This window comes from Eulemur rufifrons, unplaced genomic scaffold, assembly GCF_041146395.1.
Source record: "Eulemur rufifrons isolate Redbay unplaced genomic scaffold, OSU_ERuf_1 scaffold_107, whole genome shotgun sequence".
Classification (NCBI taxonomy): Eukaryota; Metazoa; Chordata; class Mammalia; order Primates; family Lemuridae; genus Eulemur; species Eulemur rufifrons.
In genome coordinates, this window is record NW_027182889.1 from 528,310 (window position 1) to 551,759 (window position 23,450).

At 57.3% G+C, this 23,450-nt stretch overlaps 2 protein-coding genes across 3 annotated transcripts in view; both read right to left on the reverse strand.

The window, feature by feature from the left end:
* TCF25 (transcription factor 25) overlaps positions 1 to 23,450 on the reverse strand; it is a 30,126-nt gene that overhangs the window by 4,311 nt on the left and 2,365 nt on the right. For both annotated transcript variants that reach the window (XM_069464764.1, XM_069464765.1), the window contains exons 2-15: positions 17,549 to 17,689; positions 15,345 to 15,419; positions 14,473 to 14,588; positions 13,766 to 13,831; positions 10,509 to 10,591; positions 10,089 to 10,219; positions 9,193 to 9,292; positions 8,261 to 8,354; positions 6,513 to 6,605; positions 6,271 to 6,376; positions 4,063 to 4,222; positions 2,606 to 2,693; positions 1,409 to 1,567; positions 187 to 277 (exon numbers count right to left, since the gene is read on the reverse strand). In XM_069464764.1, coding sequence (XP_069320865.1) covers positions 187 to 277; positions 1,409 to 1,567; positions 2,606 to 2,693; positions 4,063 to 4,222; positions 6,271 to 6,376; positions 6,513 to 6,605; positions 8,261 to 8,354; positions 9,193 to 9,292; positions 10,089 to 10,219; positions 10,509 to 10,591; positions 13,766 to 13,831; positions 14,473 to 14,588; positions 15,345 to 15,419; positions 17,549 to 17,689 — 1,503 coding nt within the window. The remainder of the gene's footprint in view (positions 1 to 186; positions 278 to 1,408; positions 1,568 to 2,605; positions 2,694 to 4,062; positions 4,223 to 6,270; positions 6,377 to 6,512; positions 6,606 to 8,260; positions 8,355 to 9,192; positions 9,293 to 10,088; positions 10,220 to 10,508; positions 10,592 to 13,765; positions 13,832 to 14,472; positions 14,589 to 15,344; positions 15,420 to 17,548; positions 17,690 to 23,450) is intronic.
* LOC138379643 (pre-mRNA cleavage complex 2 protein Pcf11-like) lies at positions 15,440 to 17,533 on the reverse strand. Its single transcript, XM_069464788.1, has 6 exons — positions 16,701 to 17,533; positions 16,405 to 16,614; positions 16,311 to 16,333; positions 16,067 to 16,254; positions 15,929 to 15,967; positions 15,440 to 15,865 (listed from the first exon to the last, which is right to left on the reverse strand). Exons 1-6 carry the CDS (start codon positions 16,802 to 16,804, stop codon positions 15,440 to 15,442), a joined length of 990 nt encoding a protein of 329 aa, XP_069320889.1. The 5' UTR covers positions 16,805 to 17,533.

Consider the following 23,450-nt stretch of genomic DNA (forward strand, 5'->3'; position numbering starts at 1 on the left):
GTGCGTGGCTGTGTGACCAGGAACCAGGCCTGCGCTCTGAGCCCCGGCTGCCGGGCAGGAGCCCTCCGGGGCCCACAGGCCCTGCCGCAGGAGGGGGGCCGGGGCTGCCCGCCTAGCCCGACAGCAGCAGGCGTGGCGCGTGTGACCGGCTCACACAAAGCTCCCATTTCAGCCCCTCTCCCTTACCGGGGGCAGGGCGGCAACGGCTTCCTTGATCTCGGAGAGGATCACGTGGCGGTGGATGTTCCTGGGTGCGCGTTGGTAGAGCACCTTCCGCCTGAGGCCGAAGAGAAACAAGGCAAAGCAGATGAAATGGCAACCGCCGTGCAAAACACCAAGGCCCCCAGGGCCCCCCGCCCAGCACGAGGCAGCTCGCTGCGTCGCTGGTGTCACCGAGAGCGTCACACTTGGCTCCGAGCAGGGGCAGTGGCAGCTGGTCCCGGCCTGTGCTAAGAGCCAACCTTGGGGCAAATCCCAGCCCTGTGGTCCCAGATGAGCCTCTTTGGCCATGAAATGGGAGTCGTGAGTCGCAGCCCAGGGCCTGCGAGGAGTCACTGAGCTGTTCTGCACGAGGGGACAGCGGGTGTGCCACTGTCACCTGCTTCCGGCTGGAGATCGCCCCAGGGAGGCAGCACAGGACCCAGGTGTGCTCCTCCTGCAGGCGTCCAGGCCGGGGGCAGGGCAGACCGTGGGCGGCGTGCCCACCATGGCGCGTGCCGGGGGTGCCACGCCACCTCCCCCCGCCAGGCGCCCAGGGCGCAGCCTCACACCCGCCGCGGAGGCGCAGGAGGGCGGCACCCACGCGGCCGCCCTGTGCCAGCCGGGCCACAGTGGCGCCAGAGCCCCGGTGCTGACGGCAGAGCCAGAGAAGGGCTGGGGACACGCGCACGGGGCCAGAGCGGGTGAGCGGCCGTTTCTAGACGGGCCGTCGGATGAGCCCCCGAAATCCCGGTGCGGGAGGGGAACCGTGGCAGGGGTGGCTGCTCCCGGACCCCACGTGCTCACGTCTCGCCGGGAGGGAGAGATTCACCCAACAGAGACGCTGGTGTGAATGAGACCGGCCAACCCCGCAGCAAATGCAGAAACACAAAATACGTGACCAGAGGAAACACCGAACAAAACCACTATTGTAGGTGACACCACTGGTCGGTTCCGTCCTTCTGTGCTGACGCCAGCAGCAGCCACCGCCCTCGGGACAGGCCAGGGGCCGTGCACGTGTGCACGCACCCTTTTAACCTTCAGACGGGCACGCGTGGGCCCGCTGTCCGCGGCAGCGGGCGGCCAGAGCCAGCGCACAAGCCAGGCGCCCGCAGCCCCCCTGCCCTGGAACCAGAGGCTCCCGGCTTGTGACGAGGGTCCGAGGACGGGGGTGTGGCGGGGCTGGTGTCCTCACGCAGACCCTGCTCACCTGCTCTCGCAGGCCTCCACGGCAGGGTCTCCGGCGTCCACGGCCTGCAGCACCTCGCGGACGTTCTCCTCCAGCCAGCTCATGGTGGCGGGCTCCTTCCAGAGGAAGTGCGACCTCCCCAGGTACAGGCTGACCAGCTGGCTCAGGGCGGGCGGCTGGCTGCGGGAGAGCGGGGCCGTCAGCAGAGCCCCTGCACCGGCCAGAGCCCGCCCCCCAGGCCGGCAGGGCCCCGCTGGTGGGCAGAGGGGACGCCAGGCCATGCCCAGGGGGCTGGAATGAAAGGACGCGGCCTCTTTGGCTGCTGGACCTGGAGGCACAGGTGTCTGCTTCTGTGAGCCTTCTGTGTGTGCTCTGTGCTCTAGGAAGACTGACGGACTTGAGGGACACGGAGAGACGTACAGGGAACACGCACCCGCGTGTCTGTGCAGTGCGTCCCGAGGGTGGCACACTGGCCTGCTGATAGGGCTGCCCCGCGTCATGCCTGTTTCTCACGTGTCTGCTTCCCCTTTGCTTGTTTGTTTATTTTTGTAGAGACGGGGTCTTGCTCGGTCCCCCAGGCTGGAGGGCAGTGGTGCGGTCAGCTCACTGCAGCCTCGAAGTAAGGCCTATGCCACCACACCCGGCTAACTTTTCTACTTGTTCTAGAGAGAGGGTCTTGCTGTGTTGCCCAGTCTGGTCTCATACTCCTGGCCTCAAGGGGTCCTCCTGCCCTGGCCTCCCAAAGTGCTGGGATTACAGGCGTGAGGCACCGCTCCCGGCCTGTTTCCTCTTTATCTGTAACAACGATTTGTAAAAAGTACTGTGCAAACCTTGCGACACAGAAACCCAGGAGCACCAGCCCCTCTGCCGGCCACAAACGCGCCCGTCTCCCTCCCGGCACCTGCGCCCCAGGGCTGCTGACGCCCCCCCCCCAACAGGAAGCACCTGAGTGAGCCTCACTTTTAAGCCAGAAGCTGCTCCCGGGCCCCTCCGTGCTTTCCCTCACAGAGGTGAGGGTGTCTCCACATGGTCGGGGCTCCAGAGCCTTCAATGGTATGGCAGCCCCGGCCCACCAGGAGCTCTGCGCCCCAAGGTCGCCATCCGGCCTGTGCTCACCCGAGTCAGCAGTGCCAGCAGCCGCCGGAGCCCCCACCGACTCTGAGGACAGTGACCAGGCGCCCACGCCTGGCACCCACACCCAGGCCCCTCTGCTCTTACCTGACCTCGGCATTGGGTCCAAAGAAGCCGTGGCCGGCGACGGTGGCGTCGGGCCGCACGCTGCAGTACTCCAGCAGGGGCAGCAGGACTGGGGGCGGCAAAGGCTCCGTCAGGCCTCAGAGCACCTACCCCGGCCACTCCCAGCCCCGCGGGGGGAGGAGGGGGGGGTCCTGTTCCAGTCGCGGCTTGGTCTTTGCGAAGCGCGGGAGTGGAAAGCCAGCGGGCCGTGCTTCTGACCAAGCCGTTGCCACCAGGGCCACCAGGGCCACCAGGGCCTGAAGCTGGGGCCTCCTCCCAGGGGCCCGAGGAGCCTGTGACCTTGCAGGGGACATCCCTCCCGGCGTCCACTTCTGCCTCCAAGGGAGACCCACCCGGGACCCCCAAGCACATGCAGGCAGATGACTCGGCCATGAAGCCCGGACCCCACCCACAGCAGCAGCCGACCCGCGGTGCCCCGGCAGAGCCTGCCTCGGGCCACCCTGTGTGCAGCGCTGTGCGGCTGAGTGGCTGTGGCTTCCCCGACCGCCTGCCTGCTGGGTGACCCCCGGGGACGTGCTGCTGCTCCTGCCACTGCGAGAGCAGCCGCGGCAGCTCCGCTGTGCCACACGCAGGCCCAGACACGCCCTGAGCCACACGGCTGCTCTCGTGGAACAGAGGACACCCCAGCCACACCTGACCCCAGAGGGGACAGAGGCAGCTTCTTAGACAAAGGAGATGAGCCCCTTGGCTCGGTGGCTGGCTGTTCTTGACGGAACCCTGACAAGGCCCTGCGGGTGGGCACAGCTCTGCCCATGCTGAGGGTCTCCAATGAAGCAATGGTGATTCCAGGACTTTCTACCAGAAGACGTGTGGTCACACAGCGTGTGCACAACCAGCTGTATGCAAACAACGTGCACCCACACACCCGTGACCATACAGGGAGCCCTGTGTGGAGACAGGTTTCAGCTGTGTTTTGGGGAAGGACGGATCCTCCTGATGGGACCGGGCAGCAGCCTTGCCGAGCCGGCCAGGGGTGCGGGTGCTGAGCCCACCCGGAGCCCCGGAGCCACACGGGCCTCTCTCCTCGCCCTGGTGGCACCGAGCACGACCCTGTGCCGGATGTCGTGGTCCTTTACGACATCCTCCGTGACGTGTCCCCGCACTGTACAGACGCTCCCCTGTGCTCTCTCCTCCCCAGAGATCACCTGACACGTTTAACACCGTCTAACACGCCACGTCTTCCAGCCAACCCTGTCTCCCCGCCCTAAGACACGGCCCCCAGGGCAGGAGCGTTTGTCCCTCTCCTGTGGCCCCAGTCTGGCCTGGCACGCAGCGGGCTCACGGTGACGGGCAGACCGGCTTCCCGACTCCAGCTGCGGCATGCGGTGAGGGCTCATTCGAGAGCGCACCTTTCTGCAAGTGTGGGGGGCCGGGACCGGCCTCCACTGCCAGGAGGACGAGCTGCCGGGGCCGCCTACCTGCGGGGAACATGGTGAGCGCCTGGCGGATCAGGAGCGAGGCCTTTTCCCTGGCAGAGCTGAGCTCCTGCTCGGAGAGGTCTGTCTGTTGACTCAGCAGAAAATATGCCAGTGGAACCGAGAAGGCGAAATTGGGGAGCTGAGACAGGTTTCGATGGCCCTACAAGGGGTGAAGAAACAGAGTTTGGGGGCTCAAGGTCACAGAGACAAACCCGCGAGGTTCCGATGCCGACGTCAGGGGCTGCGCCTCCCAGCGAGCAGACGCGTTTTGCCGGCATCTCTCTAACTGGGTGTAAAGAGAACCTGGGCTTCCGGCCGGGGGGTTTCTACGTGCAGAAAGGGCGAAAGGACACAGGGGGTGTGGGACGAGTAAAGCGGCTGCCCCGAGTGACGGTGCCGCAGCCAGCGCCCCCAGCGTGGACGTGAGGAGAGCACAGGCCGGAAGACTCCTCTGCGCCTCGGCTCGAGACGCCCGCAACCACTGTCCGGGGCTCTTCCGGCCTGTCCCGCACAGGCTCGTAACGGACGCCGGACTCGGTGTTTTCTTCTATTAAAATGGGATCGCAGCCTCCATAGAGCTTCGTAACCTTATAAACCACCACATTCCTCCGCAGCCGCAGTCCGGGGGCTCCCCGAGGTTTCCCTGCAAGTCTGTTTTCAGGAGCTCCAGGTATTTCTTTTCTTTTCTTTTCTTTACCGTCGTAAGGCTCCTCCTTCACGTGTGAGCAGCGTGACGTTGCCCGAGTTGTGCTGCGGTCAGTGGAGGATGCACGTTGTAACCGCAGGGAGAAAGTCACCAGAAGATAAACAAAGCGACACCCACACGCCCATGTTCACCGGCATCACTCACAGCAGCCGGGAGGCGAAGCCACGAACGTCCTTCCGCAGATGAGAGGGAACCGCGACGTGGCCCCCGGCACAGCGGGACGGGGCAGCCACGTGGGCACGAGCTGTCGGCCTGCTCAAGGCAGGGTCGCCACGACCTTCAGTTTGCAAACACCACGCTGCGGTTTTATGCGTCAAAAGTCGTCAGACGGGGCCGGTTCTCTGCTCTGGCTTACGCCAAGCTGTTGGCTGCCTGCATTCTCACCTGGTGCTCTGGGTCCTCTTCCAAACTCTCTTCTGTTGCGGGCGGAACTCAGTTCCCTGTGGCGTTAGGACCGAAGCCCCCGTGTTCTCTCTACCGTCTGCCAGGGCTGCTCCCGGCGCCCAGAGCTGCCCTCCCGGGCCGGCCCCGACCCCTCCTTCGCACACTCGAATCTGACCTCTCCTCTCGGGTGTTGCCGGGAACTACCTCGCTGCAGGTGGTGAGGCTTCTTGGCCAACTATGCCAAATGCATAATTCAAAATGATTTACCTATTTTTTATCATATGTCAACATGTGCTATGAAAAAATTCAAGCACAGAAAATCAAAAGCTGTCGCCCTCCCGAGCCGGCCCTGCTAGGGGTTAGCATTCCAGAGTCTGCTGTGTCCTTCCAGACGATTCCTCCCCAAGGGAGCCCAGGTGTCAGTTTAAACTTTCCAGTAGCTGCACTAAAAACAGGTGGAATTGATTTTAATACACTGTATCTAAGCCAGGGCACCTAAAATATCATTCCAACATGTATCAATACAAAAGTTATCCGAGCTGGTCTGCGTTCTTTTCTTCCTCTCTCGTGGTGGGTCAGCACCTGCTGTGCACCCAGCACTCTGAGCACCTGGACCGGGTGTCCGGGCCCCAGGGGGCCGCAGGCCTTCACCTGCACAGGACGCCTGAATCGGACGTGGCATATGCAATCGGCCATGAACACACGCGTGTCTGGCGGTTCAGCATTTCTGGGGTGCGACACTCCACACTCAGAACACGGGCCTGCCCTTTGCACGGGGTCCCGTGTCAGCTCACGTGACCGTCCCCGACCCCCTGCCTGCGTCGCCCTGTGGGGACCACGAGGAACTCTGTGCTCACGCCCACGGTGCACCCACCTGCCCCCACCGTCCCTGCGGGCACTTCCCTGCGGTGTGTGCACACGCGGGACTCTCCTGTCAGGCTCACGCCACCCTCCAGGGAGGCTGGACCCGCCCAGCAAGGCAGAGAGGGGAGACCCAAAGGCAAGAGCACCTGGTTCGGCGCCTGACCCTCACCGTCTCAGCACACAGGACGCCAGACCGGGACAGGCGAAGAAGAAACAGCCGTCACTCCGAGTGACAGTGCGTGACTCGCACCTACCTCCCACTCCTGGAAGAGGCGGATCAAGTACTCGTAGTTCCGGGCCCGCAAGGCCAGGTGGTCCACAAGCAGCAGCATGCACAGGGGGTCCTCATCCGGCTCGAGGCTTCCAGAGGCACCGCCGTGAACAGAGAGCAAAGGGGGCAGAGGAGACGCCGTCACGGTCCGGAGTGGGCAGCACAGTGTCGGGTCTGCGGCCACTGCAGCGAGGACAGGCGCAGGGCGCCCCGGCAGACACTCACCTCAGGATGAGCTTGCAGTACTCCAGCGCCGTGCGCGGGCAGCCTCGCTTCTCCAGGAAGCTCATCTGCTTGTAGAGGGCCAGGTAGAAGCTCCTGGGTGCGAAGGGGTCCCCGTGATCAGAGTGGGCGGAGAGCTGTGTGCAGGACCCCCCAGCCCGCCCTCGACTCTGGGCTTTGTTGGCATTTCCCGCGTGCCCCGGTGCGGGCAGACGTCGGAGAACGCTCCCGTGTCTGAAGGTGTGTGCTCCACTTGCTGTTTACAAAGCTATATACTTATTTCTATGTTGAAAATCGAGCTTATTTGAAATCTTTCTTTTTTTTCCTGAGACAGTCTCACTCTGTCGCCCAGGCTGGAGTGCAGTGGCATCATCACAGCCCACGGCAGCCTCAAACTCCCGGCTCAAGCATCCTCCTCCCTCAGCCTCCCGAGTCGCTGGGACTACAGGTGCGTGCCACCACGCCCAGCTAATTTTTCTATTTTTTTGTAGAGACCGGGTCTCACTCTTGCTCAGGCTGGTCTTGAACTCCTGGCCTCCAGCAATCTACCTGCCTCAGCCTCCCGAAGTGCTAGGATTACAGGTATGAGCCACCACACGTGGCCCTTATTGTGTTTTCTGTTTACTATTTATTATTTAAAGGGAGAAAGTTAAAATCTCCCATTATAATTACGATCTTAGTTTATCCTGAAATTTTAATAGCTCTCCTATTGGACGCATGAAGTCCCGTGACTTTAGTCATGCTGGCGGACTGGTGTCTTTACCAAGGAACAGCCCACTGTCCCTTTCCTGCCTGGAAATATTAATATTTTATAACTATTTCAAACAACTATGAATTTAACAGGAAGAGATAAAACTAGCACAGAGGAAGACGGTGGTGAGAAGTCAGACGCGGCGCCCAGGGCCATCTGTGAAGCAGGTCCCTGAGCCTTGGTGCCCTGGGGAGGCCTTGGGGACAGGAGTGTGGCCCACACCGGGGACAGTCAACAGCAGCTGGAGGGCGCAAAGGCAGGAGGGGCCCCTGTGCCCGCTGCTGCCTGGGGACCACCTAGAGCCACGAGTACTGAACCCGCCTCTGCCCGGAGCGGAGGTCGGTGGGCAACAGGAGCCAAACACGGGAGGGCGAGGAAGACACGCAGGGCACAGGGCCCTGCGGCGCAGGCCAAGGGGCAGCCGCGGGAGCCAAACACGGGAGGGCCAGGAAGACACGCAGGGCACAGGGCCCTGCGGCGCAGGCCGAGGGGCAGCCGCGGCAGGGCCAGCAGGGAGCTGCCGCAGCCATCCCTGGTCTGACCGGGGAGGGCTGGTGCCACAGTGCTGGCTGCGGGGACAGAAGTGTCCGAGAGGAGCATGTGCGGCTCGTGAACACTCAACCCAGGGAACAAGGATCGGGTGGAATCTGAGCTGCTCACTGAAGAATCAGGACACAGACCTGCAAAGCATCCAGAATATTCTAAACCTGCCAGGGACACAGCCTTTCACCCCGACACGCAGGCAAACGCAGCGAGGACCCATGGTGGCGACTTCTCACACGGGCAAACTCAAACCCAGCCCTGCTTCTAAGCTTCGTCCCGAGCGGGTACCTACGAGTAGTCCTGGACCCGCAGGGCCCTGGTCCACCCTCAGGGACAGCTGAGTGCCACCCACTGCATTGCAGCAGCCACAGGGGGCCCCCACGCCCAGGAGGAAGGGAGGTGAGCCCCCCGGCGCAAGCTGCCCCCCGGGAGTCGGCCCCATGTGGGCCCTGCTCACCTGTTCTCAGGCCTGCGGTAATCCAGCCGGCACGTCCCGCTGGTGAGGCTGAACAAGGGGTGGAAGGCGCACTCCATGCTGTACAGGGCTCTCTCTGCAGCACAGGAACACGCGGTGGGTGTGCGTGTGTGTGTGTGTGTGCGTGTGTGTGTGCGTGCCACGGTTGTGCACGGCAACTGCAACCCTGCCTCTAGATGTCGCTAGATGACTAGCCACGAGGAAAGGTCTGGAAGGAACCCGTATAACCAGGATCCTGGACACCGAAAGGGCACAGATGTGGCCTCCCGGGTACTCCAGTGCCTCTGGGTTTTCTTCAACCCCAGACCCTGTGAGCCTCGGAGGGACACGACGGAAACACCAGGTCTGACCAGGAGGACATCTAGGCGTGTCACGCAAACACGCGTCCACACAAAACCTGCACGGTCTTGCTCACGGCAGCCAAAAAGTGGCCACAGCCCTGAGACGCCCATGAGCTGACGACGGGCACACAAAACGTGGTCTGTCCGCACAGCGGAGTCTTGTTCGGCCGCCAAAGGGAATGAAGGTCTGATGCGGGCCCCAAGGACAAACCCCGGAAACATGGTGCTGAACGACCCCGGGCACGGAGGACCACGTGTCTGCCGTATAATCACATTTACACGGAACGTCCGAGCAGAGACAGGAAGTAGACTGGTGGCGCGGGGGGTGGGGGTGTCTTTCATGGGTCATTAAAATAACCTAAAACCGACTGTGGCAACCGCTGTACGACTCTGGCAGGCACCAAAAACCAATGAATTGTGTACTGCAAATGGGTGAGTTCTACGGTGGATGAATTATATCTCGGTAAAGCTGTTATTTTAAAAACACCTTGGCAAGTCCATCTGTATCCTGCCGTCTTATACAGCAGCATCTGCCTGCCGGCTGGGGCCGCTCCCAGAAGCGAGCCGTCTCACCTATGAGGTCTCGGGCCATCTCCTGGTCCTCCTGGAAGCGGCAGGCGTCGCTGAGCTGCAGCAGCGAGTCCACGTGGTAGGGGCTCGTCTGGAGGAGAACCTGCCGGAAAAGCAGACAGCCCTGGAGGAAGGCTGCGGGCAGAGCCCCCTCTGGGAGAGACGCCCAGCGAGGCCCTGGCCCACCAGGCCCTCTTTTCTCGCAAGCACTTAAGACTGGCGGGAAATTATCGAGGGGTGAGTCATAAACCCCCCAACGGAAAACATGCTGCTGGGCTGAACCACGGCTGTGCTGAGGTGGGAACTCAGGACGAGGCGCAGCCCGCTGGGCACCCCCAGCTGTCCCCACCCCAAGAGGAACAGAGGTGAGGAAGCCTCTTCCCGCCCTGCGAGGTGACTGAGCTCTCAAAGGGGCGAGTCCGGCCCCAGCACAGGGCACTCGGGGACCGGGGCAGCCGGGGGAAGCTGGGTCCTTCTGGATCTGCAGTGACCACAGACCCAAGAGTGGCCCGAGGACGGGGCTGCCTGGGGTCTTGGGACGCTGGGGCAGCCTGGCCGCCACGCCTGGGGGAGCCCTAAGGATGCAGGCCTCGGTGACTCGGGACGGCACGGGCTGCCCTGGCTGCGCCAGCACAGCCGGAAGCGAGGCCGTGCCCGGGAAGGCCCTGCTGCTCTGGGCACGCGCCACGCAGCGCCACGCAGCGCCACGGCTCCCCGAGAAGGGGACGTGAGGCGTGTTCTAGGCTCTGCTCCGAGTGTGGATGGATGTGAACACGCCTCCCCCGGTCAGTCTGCCGCCCTGCACAGACAGGCACCCCCGTCTGCCTGGGACCTCGAGGACACCTTCCCAAATCGCGAGGGACACGAAGCCGCCCTGCCGGGCTGCGGGGACCACGCACCACAATGTTGTTGGGCTCCATGGACTCCACGGCCACCAGGAACTTGTGCTGCGCCTGCTGATACTCCTCACTGTGCTCGAACGCAAAGCAGGAAAGGCCTTTCTTTGATTCCAGCAGCCGCATGGACAGACCTGGGGGGCGAGAGTGCTCAGTCTGTGGGGACGGCGGCGCCGGCACGGCCACCTGTCCTCGAGGTGTTCTTGGTGAGGACTCTGCCGCCAACTCGCCCCGAGGGCACGCAGGCAAGTCGCCCCCAGGCCGCAAGGAGAAGGCCCTGCTGGCTTTGTGTTCCCAGAGCTCAGATCCTGCTCAGAGGACAGGGCGGTGTGAAATGTCCCAAGACAGCAAGCCCCGCTGGCCTGGGGGAAACTCTGGGGACAGGGACACACACAGCCCCCCGCAGCCTCTGCGGACCCTCACCTGGTTTGCTGTAGCGGGGCCAGGTGCTCTTAGGGGTCGTGAGCCACGTACACTTGGGGTACACGCGCTGTCTCTGCCGAGGCCTGGGGACAACAGGACACAGAACCAGCTTAACCTTCCGTGGCCCGTGGGGACCCGGGCGCGGCCGCCCGCTCTCGGCGGGAACTGTGGAGGCAGAGCTGCGGGCAGGAGGGCAGGCGGGGCGGGTGCCAGCAGGACAGGGTGCAGACAGGCGTCAGGGACGGGACGCGACCACTGCCCGACAGGACAGAGACAGGAGCACCAGCTCACCAGGCAACCGAGGAACGGAAAAAGCGAAAATTCAACCAGTCCAGCAAAAAGGCAGGAAAGGTAAAAAAGGAAACCAAAATGAAAACCTAAAATAAAAGTGACAAGAACAAGACCGAGCCTGCTGGTCCTCTGCACACGCAGAAGCTGGCTTCCCACGGTGGCCCGTGGGGACGAAGGCGGACCTTGGCATGCTCCTCCTCCCCTGAGACCCCACAACACAGCGACAGGCAAACAGGGTAACGAGGAAGAGAACTGGAGGAGGACGTCGGCACGCCTGACACGTGTGCTCTGCGGCCGGCCCCTCAGGCCTGGCACGGGCTGCAGGAGGAGTGTGCCGGGCCGCCCGCCTCCCACTCCCGGCAGAGCGCTCCGAGCTCTGCCATCCGGGGCCTCGGAGGCAGGTGCCGGGCCTGTCCCTAAGCCCTGGTCAGGGGGCATCTCGGGCGGGCGGGGAGACCCCCGGAGAAGGCACAGGGCTTCTGTGACAACAGTGACAGGCACATGGACGTTTGTATGTTACTCTATTCTTTTTTGGTGATAATCTGAACTATTTCACTAAAAACAATCAAAAGAGCGAATGAGAAGCTGAGCTGTTAGGAACAGGATAAAAAATTATGTTTCTAATCCCAAAAAGAAAGTAATAAACTGCAGGGGAAAAACCCAACTGTACAAGGAAAACGTGGTCAAAATCTGAAGCAACTACAATGTGCCATGATTTGGGGTGACTGGTCGGGTGTCAAGGAGAGAATTAACTGGCTGCTCAGAACCACCCGGGGCAACGGATCCCAGCAACAGCCCAGCCTGCAGTGAGCCGACAAGCACACGAGGAAACCTCCGGAACCAGGCGCCGCCGCAGGGCGAGAGCACCCGGAGCCTCGCAGTCCTGCGAGCGGGGGAGGGTGCGGAGGGAGGGTGGGTGACGGGCTGGCGGGTCTGTCACTGCAGGAGTCAAGGACCCGCGGAAGAGCAGTGTCCCTGTCATTTGCTGGGAGACCCTGAGAGCCACCGGGAGAGGAGGAACAGAAACACGCCGAGTCTTCGTCTCAGAGGAGCAGGATGGGGACGGGGTGCGCAGGAGGAGGAAGGAGAGGACTGGGGCTTCTCCACGGGGTCTGGCAGGACTGAAGGTTTTTTTTTTTTTTTTTGAGACAGAGTCTCACTCTGTTCCCGGGCTAGAGTGCCGTGCTAGGATTACAGGTGTGAGCCACCACGCCCAGCCTAAATTTTTAAGGAAATAAATATAATAATACTATAAAAATAATAAATGCAATTATCAACGAATTACTATTAACAATTATAATATGCAGAAATAAGACCATGCAAAAATGTGAAGAAATGGCAAAGACAGACCAAGCTGATGCAGACACAACGAAGCTGGCTGGGAAGAGGGAGCGTGCTCAGGTGACAAAGAGAACATTTTAGAGCATAAATGTTTTTCATTAATATTCAAAAAAAAGGACATAAAAGTCAGAAACCCTTGTGTCCTGAACAACTTCACACCAAAAATGTAAAGTAAAACATAAAGCAAAAACTGTTAGAAACACAAGTGTGAACAAACAGCACGTGAAAAAATCCTCAACCTTAATCATAATCAAAGACATAAAAGTCAAAACATGACGCCTGTTTTCTGGCCACACATGGTAACAGACTTTAAAACCCGCTGCTGTCGACCCGGCTCAGCGGGTGAGGACCGGCCCTGGCGGGCGCCCGGTGTCACCTACGCTCTCTCTGGGAGGCAGCTGCACACACGGAACAAAGCCGGAGTCCAGGGCAAGTTCCGGAACGCGCCTGCACAGGCGCAGAAGCTGCCGCCAGGGCTGGGTAAGCCGAGGCTGGGTGGGGACATGACCCTGGTTTACTGCGGTGCAGGCCGACGCCCAGGGCTCAGACGGGCAGAGCCAGGCGTGCTGGGGCCGCAGAACTCTGCGGCCACGTCAGCGAGCCGTGTTCACGGAGCAGAAGGGCCCTGAGAAGACGCGGCAAACTGCTCTGACGGTTTCTGTGGCTGGGGGAGTCAGAAGAGGCATTTCTAAATTGCTTGAAATTTTTTATAGGAAGGATTTAGCTCTAAAATCAGAAAAAATATATACTCACAAAGACAAGCTTTCTGGACGCTTGCATGGAGTCCAGAAGCAGAACACCCAGGCCCTACACAAAGTCCCCGGACTCTCACGCTTTTTCTCCTGCAAGGAGCCTGGGGACCCCCTGCACCCCTCATCTGTCTCAGCCAACTGACACTCATCTGCAGCATGCTGATCCTGAGAACTACTAAATTAACACAAATAAGACTTTTCTCATGGCCGGGCGCGGTGGCTCACACCTGTAATCCCAGCACTCTGGGAGGCCGAGGCGGGAGGATCGTTTGAGCTCAGGAGTTCGAGACCAGCCTGAGCAAGAGCGAGACCCCATCTCTACTAAAAACAGAAAAATTAGCTGGGAGTCGCGGTGTGTGCCTACAGTCCCAGCTACTCGGGAGGCTGAGGTAGGAGGATGCTTGAGCCCAGGAGTCGGAGGCTGCTGTGAGCTGTGATGATGACGCTGCCCTCTACTTGGGGCGACAGAGCGAGACTCTGTCTCCAAAACAAAACAAAACAAAATAAACTTATCTCAGACCCTAAACTTCATGTTAGTTTTGCTCTGATTAATGGACCTGGCTAAGATTTCAGGGCTGGAAGCTCAAAATTTAACAGCTTTTAGAATGTTTCTAAAAACACAAGGGCAAGGTGAGGGACAGAGTCCAACCCACCACCCTGGGCATCTCAACCACCCAAGGTCACGAACAAGGTCAGGCACGGACCATCTCCTTGGGTGGCCTTTCCAGACCCCAAGCTGAGGCTTCCATGTGTCCATCACGGCCTTAAGCAATCCCCCTCCAGGGTCTTTAACGGGCTACAAGAACATTCTCGTCCCTCAAGAATCTGAAAAGGAAGAAAGGGTTTGAGGACGCAGCTGCGCGTGGCCCTTACCTTTGTTCCCCCAGGACTGCTCGAGCACCAAAATACCTTTTCAGTTCTGTGTCTGGATTCAAGTGTCTGGAGAATTGAAAATTCCGACAGTAAAATTATGTTCTACAATGATTCTGGAAATGCTAGAAAGCCACCTAAGAACCCAGCAGGGAGAACGGTGATGGTGGCTTCCAAGGCCACTCCAGGCCTCCCTTCCTTAAAACCACCCCCACCTGTGCCGAGGCGGCGCGACCGCCCCGAGGGCCCGGGAGGGGCAGCGGGTGCAGGGAGGACTCAGTCACCCCTGGATGCGGAAGGGCCCCGGGCGCGTCTGTTTCCGAGGTGACTGGGGGCGGCACACGCTCCCTGAGACTAGATCAATACGTCTGAACGGACTCTAGGTGGCTTTGGTTTTTAAAGCTGACAACGACCTCTGAATTGGGGACAAGGATTCACTGGGCATCTGTGAGACCACGCGAGGAACTATGCAAGGGTGACGCGGCACTTTCGCAGTTCAAGAAAGAACGTCCTAAGATACGTTAGAGGAAAGCTACAAGTCCTCTGAAACACGGGTGGATTTTCCGTTTCTTCCTTCTCCTTGTTCCTATTTCCTAAATGTTTAATAATAAACTCATATTATTTTAAAATAAAGATAGTAAATTTCCTTGTTCTTCTTGCTACACGACTCTTCCTCTCGCAGGGTCCCTGGCGCAGCCGGAGGGGCTCACCTGTGCTCCACGTACAGCACGTGCTTCCTGGAGCTCAGGGGCGCCGGGCCCGGGTGGCTCAGGCCGCCGTCCTCGATCCTCTCCAGGATGCGGTCGATGTCCTCCAGGCCGTTTTCCTGAATGCCCAAAAACAACCCGTTCAGCACCACACTGCCTGTATCCTAAAGGTTGTAACAATCAATAACAGAAGACTTATTTTGAAAGAACTATTAAATCGTTTTTACTTCCTAAAGGACAGTATAATTCAAACACTATGTATCACACATACATTTAGAAAAAAAAGAGATGTTTCACAAGCAGCAGCTCAGAATGGGTAAAAATCAGAGAACCAGAGGGACCCTGGAAACAGGTGGGTCCGAAGACCAGGTTCCATGTCCTCAGTACACAGAGCGGGACCCGTGACCCCAGCCGAACAGGAACAAAGCTACGGCCTCTTCTCAGGACAAACAGAATCCGACAGGATCAAGCCAGTAATGCAAACATACTTTCTGGCGACAGACCAGGTCCTGTGGGAGGTTTCTGCCCAGCCACCCCCAGTCCGTGACGCCAGACAAACGTCACCGCAGGCATCACACAGGCCTGGGAGCAGCAGACCAGGAGGAACCCTCACCAGGACCTTTTCTGGCAGGTGCCGGGAAACGGAAACACAGAGTGGGCTCTAACCCACCAAGGAACCAAGGGGACGAAACAGAAGCAAGTCTGGGAGTAAGTTTTCCTTGACTGCTATTGATGATTTAGTTACACTTCTAATGGGAAGGAATCAAAATGACAAATAAGACCAAACATTCACACCACCTCGCAAAACACCACCAGAAAAGACAGACAGGGAGCCAGGCAGAGGGAGAAACCCAAGCCAGGTCTGACTCACACACCGAAGTCTCTCCTGTGCTGTTTTTCTTATTTTTCTGTTTCTTTTTCTTCTTTCGAAGTTTGCCACTTGCATTAGACTAACAAAAGAAGCACATGTTTAGTGCAAAAGTAGTAAATCCTCAAACCCGAGAACTAAAGCAGCAGGCAGGACCGCACCCTCCCCGGCACTCCCTGGACACCCCCTGCCCTCCCAAGGTCCCTCCTGTTCTCCAAGGGGCACCTTCCTCCCCGCCCCCGCCTCCCCAACTCTGGGCAGCGCTTCTCTCAGTCCCTCCCGCTGCGCTTCAGGGCTCCCCATAACCTCAGGACGGCTGCTGGGGCTCTGACCTGCCACGGCCTCTCCCCGCCTCCATCTCTCACCTTCGGGACCACTGCCTGTCCTGCTCCAGCCTCCCTGGGACGGGGGCCTTGCGGAACCCAGGTCCCCCCACAATGAGCCCAGTACCTGCACCTGTGGTCCTCCTGCATCTGCGGTCCCCTGTACCTGTGGTCCCCCTGCATCTGTACCTGTGGTCCCCCGTACCTGTGGTCCCCCTGCATCTGCACCTGTGGTCCCCCTGTACCTGTGGTCCCCCTGCATCTGTACCTGTGGTCCCCCATACCTGTGGTCCCCCTGCATCTGTACCTATGGTCCCCCGTACCTGTGGTCCCCCTGTACCTGTGGTCCCCCGTACCTGTGGTCCCCCTGTACCTGTGGTCTCCCGTACCTGTGGTCCCCCTGTACCTGTGGTCCCCCGTACCTGTGGTCCCCCGTACCTGTGGTCCCCCTGCATCTGCACCTGTGGTCCCCCGTACCTGTGGTCCCCCTGCATCTGTACCTGTGGTCCCCCGTACCTGTGGTCCCCCTGCATCTGTACCTGTGGTCCCCCGTACCTGTGGTCCCCCTGCATCTGCACCTGCGGTCCCCCGTACCTGTGGTCCCCCGTACCTGTGGTCCCCCTGCATCTGCACCTGTGGTCCCCGCGTACCTGTGGTCCCCCTGCATCTGTACCTGTGGTCCCCCGTACCTGTGGTCCCCCGTACCTGTGGTCCCCCTGCATCTGTATCTGTGGTCCCCCGTACCTGTGGTCCCCCGTACCTGTGGTCCCCCTGCATCTGCACCTGTGGTCCCCGTACCTGTGGTCCCCCTGCATCTGTACCTGTGGTCCCCCGTACCTGTGGTCCCCCTGCATCTGTACCTGTGGTCCCCCGTACCTGTGGTCCCCCTGCATCTGCACCTGTGGTCCCCCGTACCTGTGGTCCCCCTGCATCTGTACCTGTGGTCCCCCGTACCTGTGGTCCCCCTGCATCTGCACCTGTGGTCCCCCTGTACCTGTGGTCCCCCTGCATCTGCACCTGTGGTCCCCCTGCATCTGCACCTGCGGTCCCCCGTACCTGTGGTCCCCTGTACCTGTGGTCCCCCTGCATCTGTACCTGTGGTCCCCCGTACCTGTGGTCCCCCGTACCTGTGGTCCCCCTGCATCTGTACCTGTGGTCCCCCGTACCTGTGGTCCCCCTGCACCTGCAGTCTCCCCCACCTGCACTGGCCAGCTCCTTCCCCGACACGCGCGAAGGCTCTTCAGGGAAGGCTCACGACCCCGAGCCTCGCCAGGCACCTGCTCTGCACTCCAGGCCAGGACTCCGCCCTTCAGGTAACGTCTACGCTGCCCTCCCAGCCAGAGGCTCCTGGGCACACAGACTCTTCCCCAGCACCCAGCTGGCTCCCAGCAAACACTTGCCGAGTAACAAACAAAAGCTCTCCTTGCAGGGACCTCGGGAGGACTCGCTGGAAGGACCCTCTGCTGTGCGTGACACGCGCATGGCGTGGTCTGTCTGCACCCTGCCCGCCCCACACTACCGTGACCTGCACGTTTCTCCAAAGCACGTTACTCAGAGCAGCTCCCAGGCCCACCCGAGCCGAGGCTCGGCGCGCAGTGAGGACGAGCACGCTGCGTGCTCACACGCTCCGCTGAGCGGGCACGCGTGCTCCTGGACACAGGAGGCAGGTCTGGGACTTCACACGCAGCACCTGTGATGCCACCACAGGTCCTAGAGATTTCTGGCAAATCTCGTCAGGGTTCCCAAGGACATTTTTAGGCAATCGGGCAATTAACAAAATTAAATTCAGAAAATCACACCTCCGAGAAAATGACATGACAGAGTGCGTGTGGCCGGCTGCCTCGGGGCCCTGCCATCGCTCCCTCCTTGTCACCACTCGGCTCCCCACCTGCTCTGGGGGTGCCGCGCTGGCCACGTCTCCGTCCATCCTGGCTCCTGCGTTTCCACGGGGGGCCACGGCGTCGGCGCGCGCGCAGTCGGACCTCTCCCCGTTCACCACGGGGTCGTCTTCAAGGTCCTCAATGTTTATCTGGAGGCATGTGGGAGAGGAACAAGGACGTTACTTGTGCAGAGCGGCGACCGTGTCGGGGTTAGTGACAGAGAGCCCCAGGCCGCCCGGCGGCGCATTCCAGGTCAGCGGGGGGTGGTGGAAGGAAAACCGAGTCTCTGGCTCAGGGCCGCGTCAGCGAGACGCTGGAGAAGGCCGGGGCCATGGGGCTGCCCGTAATGAAGAGTCTCCAACCCATGTATGGAGCGTGTGAGGCCATACTGAACACGCCACCTGGAAGCCAAAATCAAACATACACACGTTCGGCCAAGGCGTTCAAGTTCTTTCTTCCTACTGTCTACTCGAGCCGCAGCTCCTCTGCGGGAGCAGACAGGAAGAGAAGGCACCCAGGAGCCACCTACCCACAAACTTTAATAGCTAAGATAATTCTGAGCTCAGTGCAGTAGCTCAGGCTGTGATCCCAGTGACTTTGGTGGCTGAGGCGGGAGGATCATTTGAGGCCAAGAATTTGAGAGTAGCCCGGGCAACATAGTGAGACCCCAACTCTAAAAAAAAAAAAATTAATTAAATTAAAAAATAATAATTCACACAATGGAATCTTACATGAATGAAACACGGCTGCATATAATATGGATGAATCTCAGGCACAATTTTGAATGAAAAACAGTCCCAGGGCCGGGCGCGGTGGCTCACGCCTGTCATCCCAGCACTCTGGGAGGCCGAGGCAGGAGGATCACTCGAGGTCAGGAGTTCGAGACCAGCCTGAGCAAGAGCGAGATCCTGTCTCTACAAAAAATAGAAAGAAATGATCTGGACAGCTAAAATTTTAATATGTATAGAAAAAATTAGCCAGGCATGGTGGCGCATGCCTGTAGTCCAGCTACTCAGGAGGCCGAGGCACGAGGATCACTGGAGCTCAGGAATTGGAGGCTGCAGTGAGCTATGACGATGCCACTGCACTCTAGCTGGGAGACAAAGTAAGACCCAGTCTCAAGAAACAAAACAAAACAAAACAAAACAAAACAAATTGTTCCACTGTCCTGGCTTGCTTTATATTTAAGGAGAAGTCGGTGATTATTCTTACATTATTCCCTGCAGACAATGTGTGTCTTTTCTCCAGCTGCGTCTTAGTCTGTTTTGTGTTGCTGTAACAGAATGCCTAAGACCAGGTAATGGAGGAAGAAAAGAGGTTGATCTAGCTCACAGCTCTGCAGCCCGGGTAGTTCAAACCAGGCTGCGCCTCCGGCGAGGGCTTCGTGCTGCTTTGACACGGGGGCAGGTGGAAAGGGAAGGGGGGCTGTGCCAAAGGACCAAACACAGAGCAGCCTCCCTAGGTAACAACCTGCTGGCAAGGCAGCTGGTCCTGTCCCCCGGGAGCAGGAACTCACTGCATTAACCCCTCATGCGTCAGACGCCTCAAAGGCGGCACGACTTCCCGACACCCTCCCGCTGGCAGTTAAACTTCAACATGAGTTTTGGTGGACACAAACCACATGAAGCCATAGAAAGCTGCTTTTACCGTTTTTTTTCTTTACCACTGGTTTCCAATTTGATTATGATTTAACTTGCTGTGGTTTTCTTTATGTTTACCCTGTGTGGGGTTTTTGCATCTGTGGGGTTTTATTTTATGTGAAAATTTACAAACTTCCTATCGTTGTTTCACCAACTGCTTTTTTCTGCCCGATTTCTGTTCTCCTGCTCTGTTATTCCAATTACAGACGTTAGATTGCGTGGTACTGTCCCACGGGTTACTGAAACCCTGTTCTTTCCCTCAGCCCCCGCCTCATAGTTCAGTTTCTTTGTCCTGACTTGAAGAGCACTGATCGTTTCTTCTCTAATGCATAATCTATTAAGACCATCAAGAGAACTGATCACTTCAGATATTATATTTTTCAGTTGCAGAATTTGCTCAGCAAACTGTTTCTCTGCTGAGATTCCCTCTATTTTTCCTCACTATGTTCATAATTTTCTTTAAAACCTTGAATATATTTACCTGCTGTATTAAGTTCATGTCTCACTTCACTGTCTGTCATTGCAGGGCTGTTCCTACCGACCGATTTTCCCTAGTTACGGCTGATGTTTTCCTGCCTCTGCACGTCCGCTAACGTCTACTGTGAGCTGCATGTTGTGAAGCTACACCGCTGGAAGACTGGATTTTTTCCTTAATAGAGGTTGAAATTTATTCAGGCAGGCAGTTAATGTACTTGCGCATTAGCACAATCTTTTCAAACTTTTTTAAGCTCTGCTAAGACAGGTCTGGAGTGCTCCGTATTGAGGGTTACGACGCCCAGGCTTGTCCGCGAGAGCTCTCCCTCCCGGGGGTTGGATCGCACGCCTTCCCCACCCTGGGGAGCTCTGGTGGCCGCTCATCTACGGCTCTCGTAGTCCTGTCCCCGTCGGTGTTCTCTGCCCAGCACAGCATAGCACAGGGCCAAAGACTCGAAGCTTCTGGAACTCCGTCACCGCAGTTCCCTGCCCCCAGATCCGCTCCTCTCCTCAGCGCAGTGACACCACGCTCTCTCGGGACCCCTCCCCGAGCTCCCGTCTGAAAAGCGCATCAGAGCAGAAGCGAGACTGATGGCTCACTGTGGCGTGTCTCTGCCCTTAGGGGCCACAGGCCTGCCACGCTTGTTGTGCAAGGTCTGCAAACAGTTACGTCACACGAGTTGCCCAGTTCTATGGCCCTCATGGCACGAGGGCCACTCCGGTGCCAGGCATTCGGCCATAACTCGAAGGCGAAATCTCACTATTGCTTTTACTCACTCGCTGCTGGGTTTACTTAAATTGTTTCCGACTCTGTAAGATTAAGACTTCACTCAAAGCCCCACAGTCACCAATAAGGATGCTGCTAAAAAAAACAAAAGGAAAAGACTTATCTTTCCTCACTGGAAGAAGAAAGCCACTAGCACTCGGTGTCACTGCTGCAGGATGTGCTTCTGCAAACGGCAGAGGAGATGACAGAGCCTCATCGGCTCGTCTGTGGGCAGCCAAGAGCTGACATCTGGACACACCGCAGACATTTCTTGCCACTGTTCAAGTAGCCCAACCTCGTGGCCGCAACACGGACTCACCATTCTTCCCGCGCTCGCAGCAGCATTAACAAGGCCAGCCTCGCTAAAGGCGACTCCACAGACTTGGAGAAAGAGCAATGGTGTGACGTGATTTTAACGTGAAGATCTTAGAAAATCATGATACTCTAGACCAAACTTACCCTTCACTAATAAAAAAGCTATAGGAGTTCTAATACCATCTGTTATTAAATGCTTTTGGTCAACAGCCTCGTATAGCACCAGAAAAAATGCTTTTGTGCATGTGAATCAGGGTTTTGGCTCTAGCTGCCACCAAAACAAAGGATCGACATCAACTGGCCATCAGAGATAAGGAGACGGCCGCGCGGTGGCTCCCGCGTGTGGTCCCAGCGCTCTGCCGAGGCAGGAGGATCACTTTTTCTTTTCTTTTTCTTTCTACTTATTTCTTTTCCAGTATATGAGACGGGTAAGGAGGATCGCTTGAGCCCAGTTCAAGACCAGCCTGGGCCGGGCGCGGTGGCTCACGCCTGTAATCCTAGCACTCTGGGAGGCCGAGGTGGGCGGATCGTTTGAGCTCAGGAGTTCGAGACCAGCCTGAGCAAGAGCGAGACCCCGTCTCTACTAAAAATAGAAAGAAATTATATGGACAGCTAAAAATATATACAGAAAAAATAAGCCGGGCATGGTGGTGCATGCCTGTAGTCCCAGCTACTCGGGAGGCTGAGACAGGAGGATCGCTTGAGCTCAGGAGTTTGAGGTTGCTGTGAGCTAGGCTGACGCCACGGCACTCTAGCCTGGGCAACAGAGTGAGACTCTGTCTCAAAAAAAAAAAAAAAAGACCAGCCTGAGCAAGAGCAAGAGCAAAACCTTGTCTCTACCAAAAAATAGAAAAATTAGCTGGATGGGGTGGTGCATGCCTGCAGTCCCAGCTACTCGGGAGGCTGAGGCAGGAGGATCGCTTGAGCCCAGGAGTTTGAAGATGCTGTGAGCTATGATGACACCACAGCACTCCAGCCTGGGTGACAAAGTGAGGCTCTGTCTCAAAAAAAAAAAAAAAAGAAAAAGATAAAAATGACACAGTGCAGGTAAGTCAAATACCACTGCACAGTTCCAAGTCCCTATTCCAGGCAAACAATAGCCTTATCACTGATATTTCTTTCAGAAGAAGTTTGTTTTTTGTTTTTTTTTGCTTAATCACACAATTTAAGTTTATTTCAATTATCATTGGGAATAACAATTATATTAATACTATGCATTAAAACACACATAATGCAGACATAATTCTTTGTAAAAAAGATTCACCTTCCTCACTTAGAGGAAAAATTTTTCAATATATAAGTTATGATGATTTTTAAGTCTGTTTATGTGGTTTTTATTAGATTGTCAAAGTGGTCCTTACCCTCAAACATACTAAGAAGTTCTATTTTACAATATCTTTATTTTTGCAGGGGGTCAGGACTGGTTTTGTTCACCTGGGGGCTTTGAACCACACTGACAATGGGATTTGAGGTGGGGACCTTGAGCCGAGCCAGAGAGCAGCAACATGACTGAGGGCCGGGCTTTCAGCCACACGACGACGGGTTTCAGCTGGGTGTCCTGTGTCACCAGCTCGGCCTCCTGAGGGGCTGGAGACTGAGACCGGCCACTGGGCAATCAATAATGCCTAGTATTGGAGCCCTAGGAAAAACTCTCAACATCTCAGCTCCGGGGATTCTTCCTGGTTGGCAACACTAAGGCCTCTTATCACCCACTGATGCCAGTGGGAGTGAGGTGCCCATGGGGAGAGGACAACGGAAGCATCACATCTAGTTCTTTTCTGGACTTAGTGTCGCCCAAGCTGGAATGCAGTGGCCAGATAGCAGCTCACTGTAACCTTGATGAGTTAATAAGCTACTTTTATGTGGAATAGCGACTGGGAGAAAATACTCACAATATGTATACTTGACACAAAACATGTATTCAAAATATATATAGAAACCTTATAAAATAAGCTGGGCGTGGTGGCACACACCTGTAGTCTCAGCTACTTGGGAGGCTGAGGAGGGAGGCCTGCTTGAGCCCAGTTTGAGGCAAGCTGGGGTATCACAGCGAGACCCGTCTCTTAAAAAAAAAAAAAAAAGAAAGAAAGAAAAGACAAACAATCCCACAGAAAATGGGCAAAAAAAATGTGAACAGAGACTTCACAAAAGATAAACAATGGCTAACAAGTACAAGATATTCAACTTCTTCAGGGAAATGCAAATTAAAACCATTTGCTGCTACACATCTAAAGAATGACTACAGAAACTGACGTCCCCAACCGGTGGCATGAACCCAGCGCAAGTGGCCACTCACACACGGCTGACACAGCGTCAAATGCTACAACCACCTCGAACGGCCTGGCAATCTCTTATCAAGTTAAAATGTACCTACTCTACGATCCAGCAGTTCTACTCCTCGGTATTCCACCAAGCAAAATGAAAACATATGTTCACAAAAGACTTGCAGACAAATCGTCTCACAGCTTTATTCATAATAGCCCCAAACTGGAAAATCACCCAGATACCCATCTGAAAGTGAACGGATAAAAAAACGGCGGTATATCCGTACGCTATACTACTACTCAGCAATGGACAGGAACACGCCATGAACACCTATACCATGAGTAAGTATCAAAAGCATACGCTAGCAAGACGCCGGACACAAAGGAGCACATTCTGTGTGATTCCACGGACATGAAATTCTAGAACAGGCACAACTAACATACAGGGATA

Bases quoted from the DNA above. Each gene is read 5' to 3' on its own strand.
- LOC138379643 (XM_069464788.1), bottom strand. From the start codon at position 16,804: ATGCAGGGGGACCACAGGTACGGGGGACCACAGGTACGGGGGACCACA. The intron at 16,334-16,404 runs GTACGGGGGACC...GGGGGACCACAG, and splicing joins ACAGGTACGGGGGACCACAG to GTACAGATGCAGGGGGACCA. The intron at 15,866-15,928 runs GTACAGATGCAG...GGGGGACCACAG, and splicing joins ACAGGTATGGGGGACCACAG to GTACGGGGGACCACAGGTAC.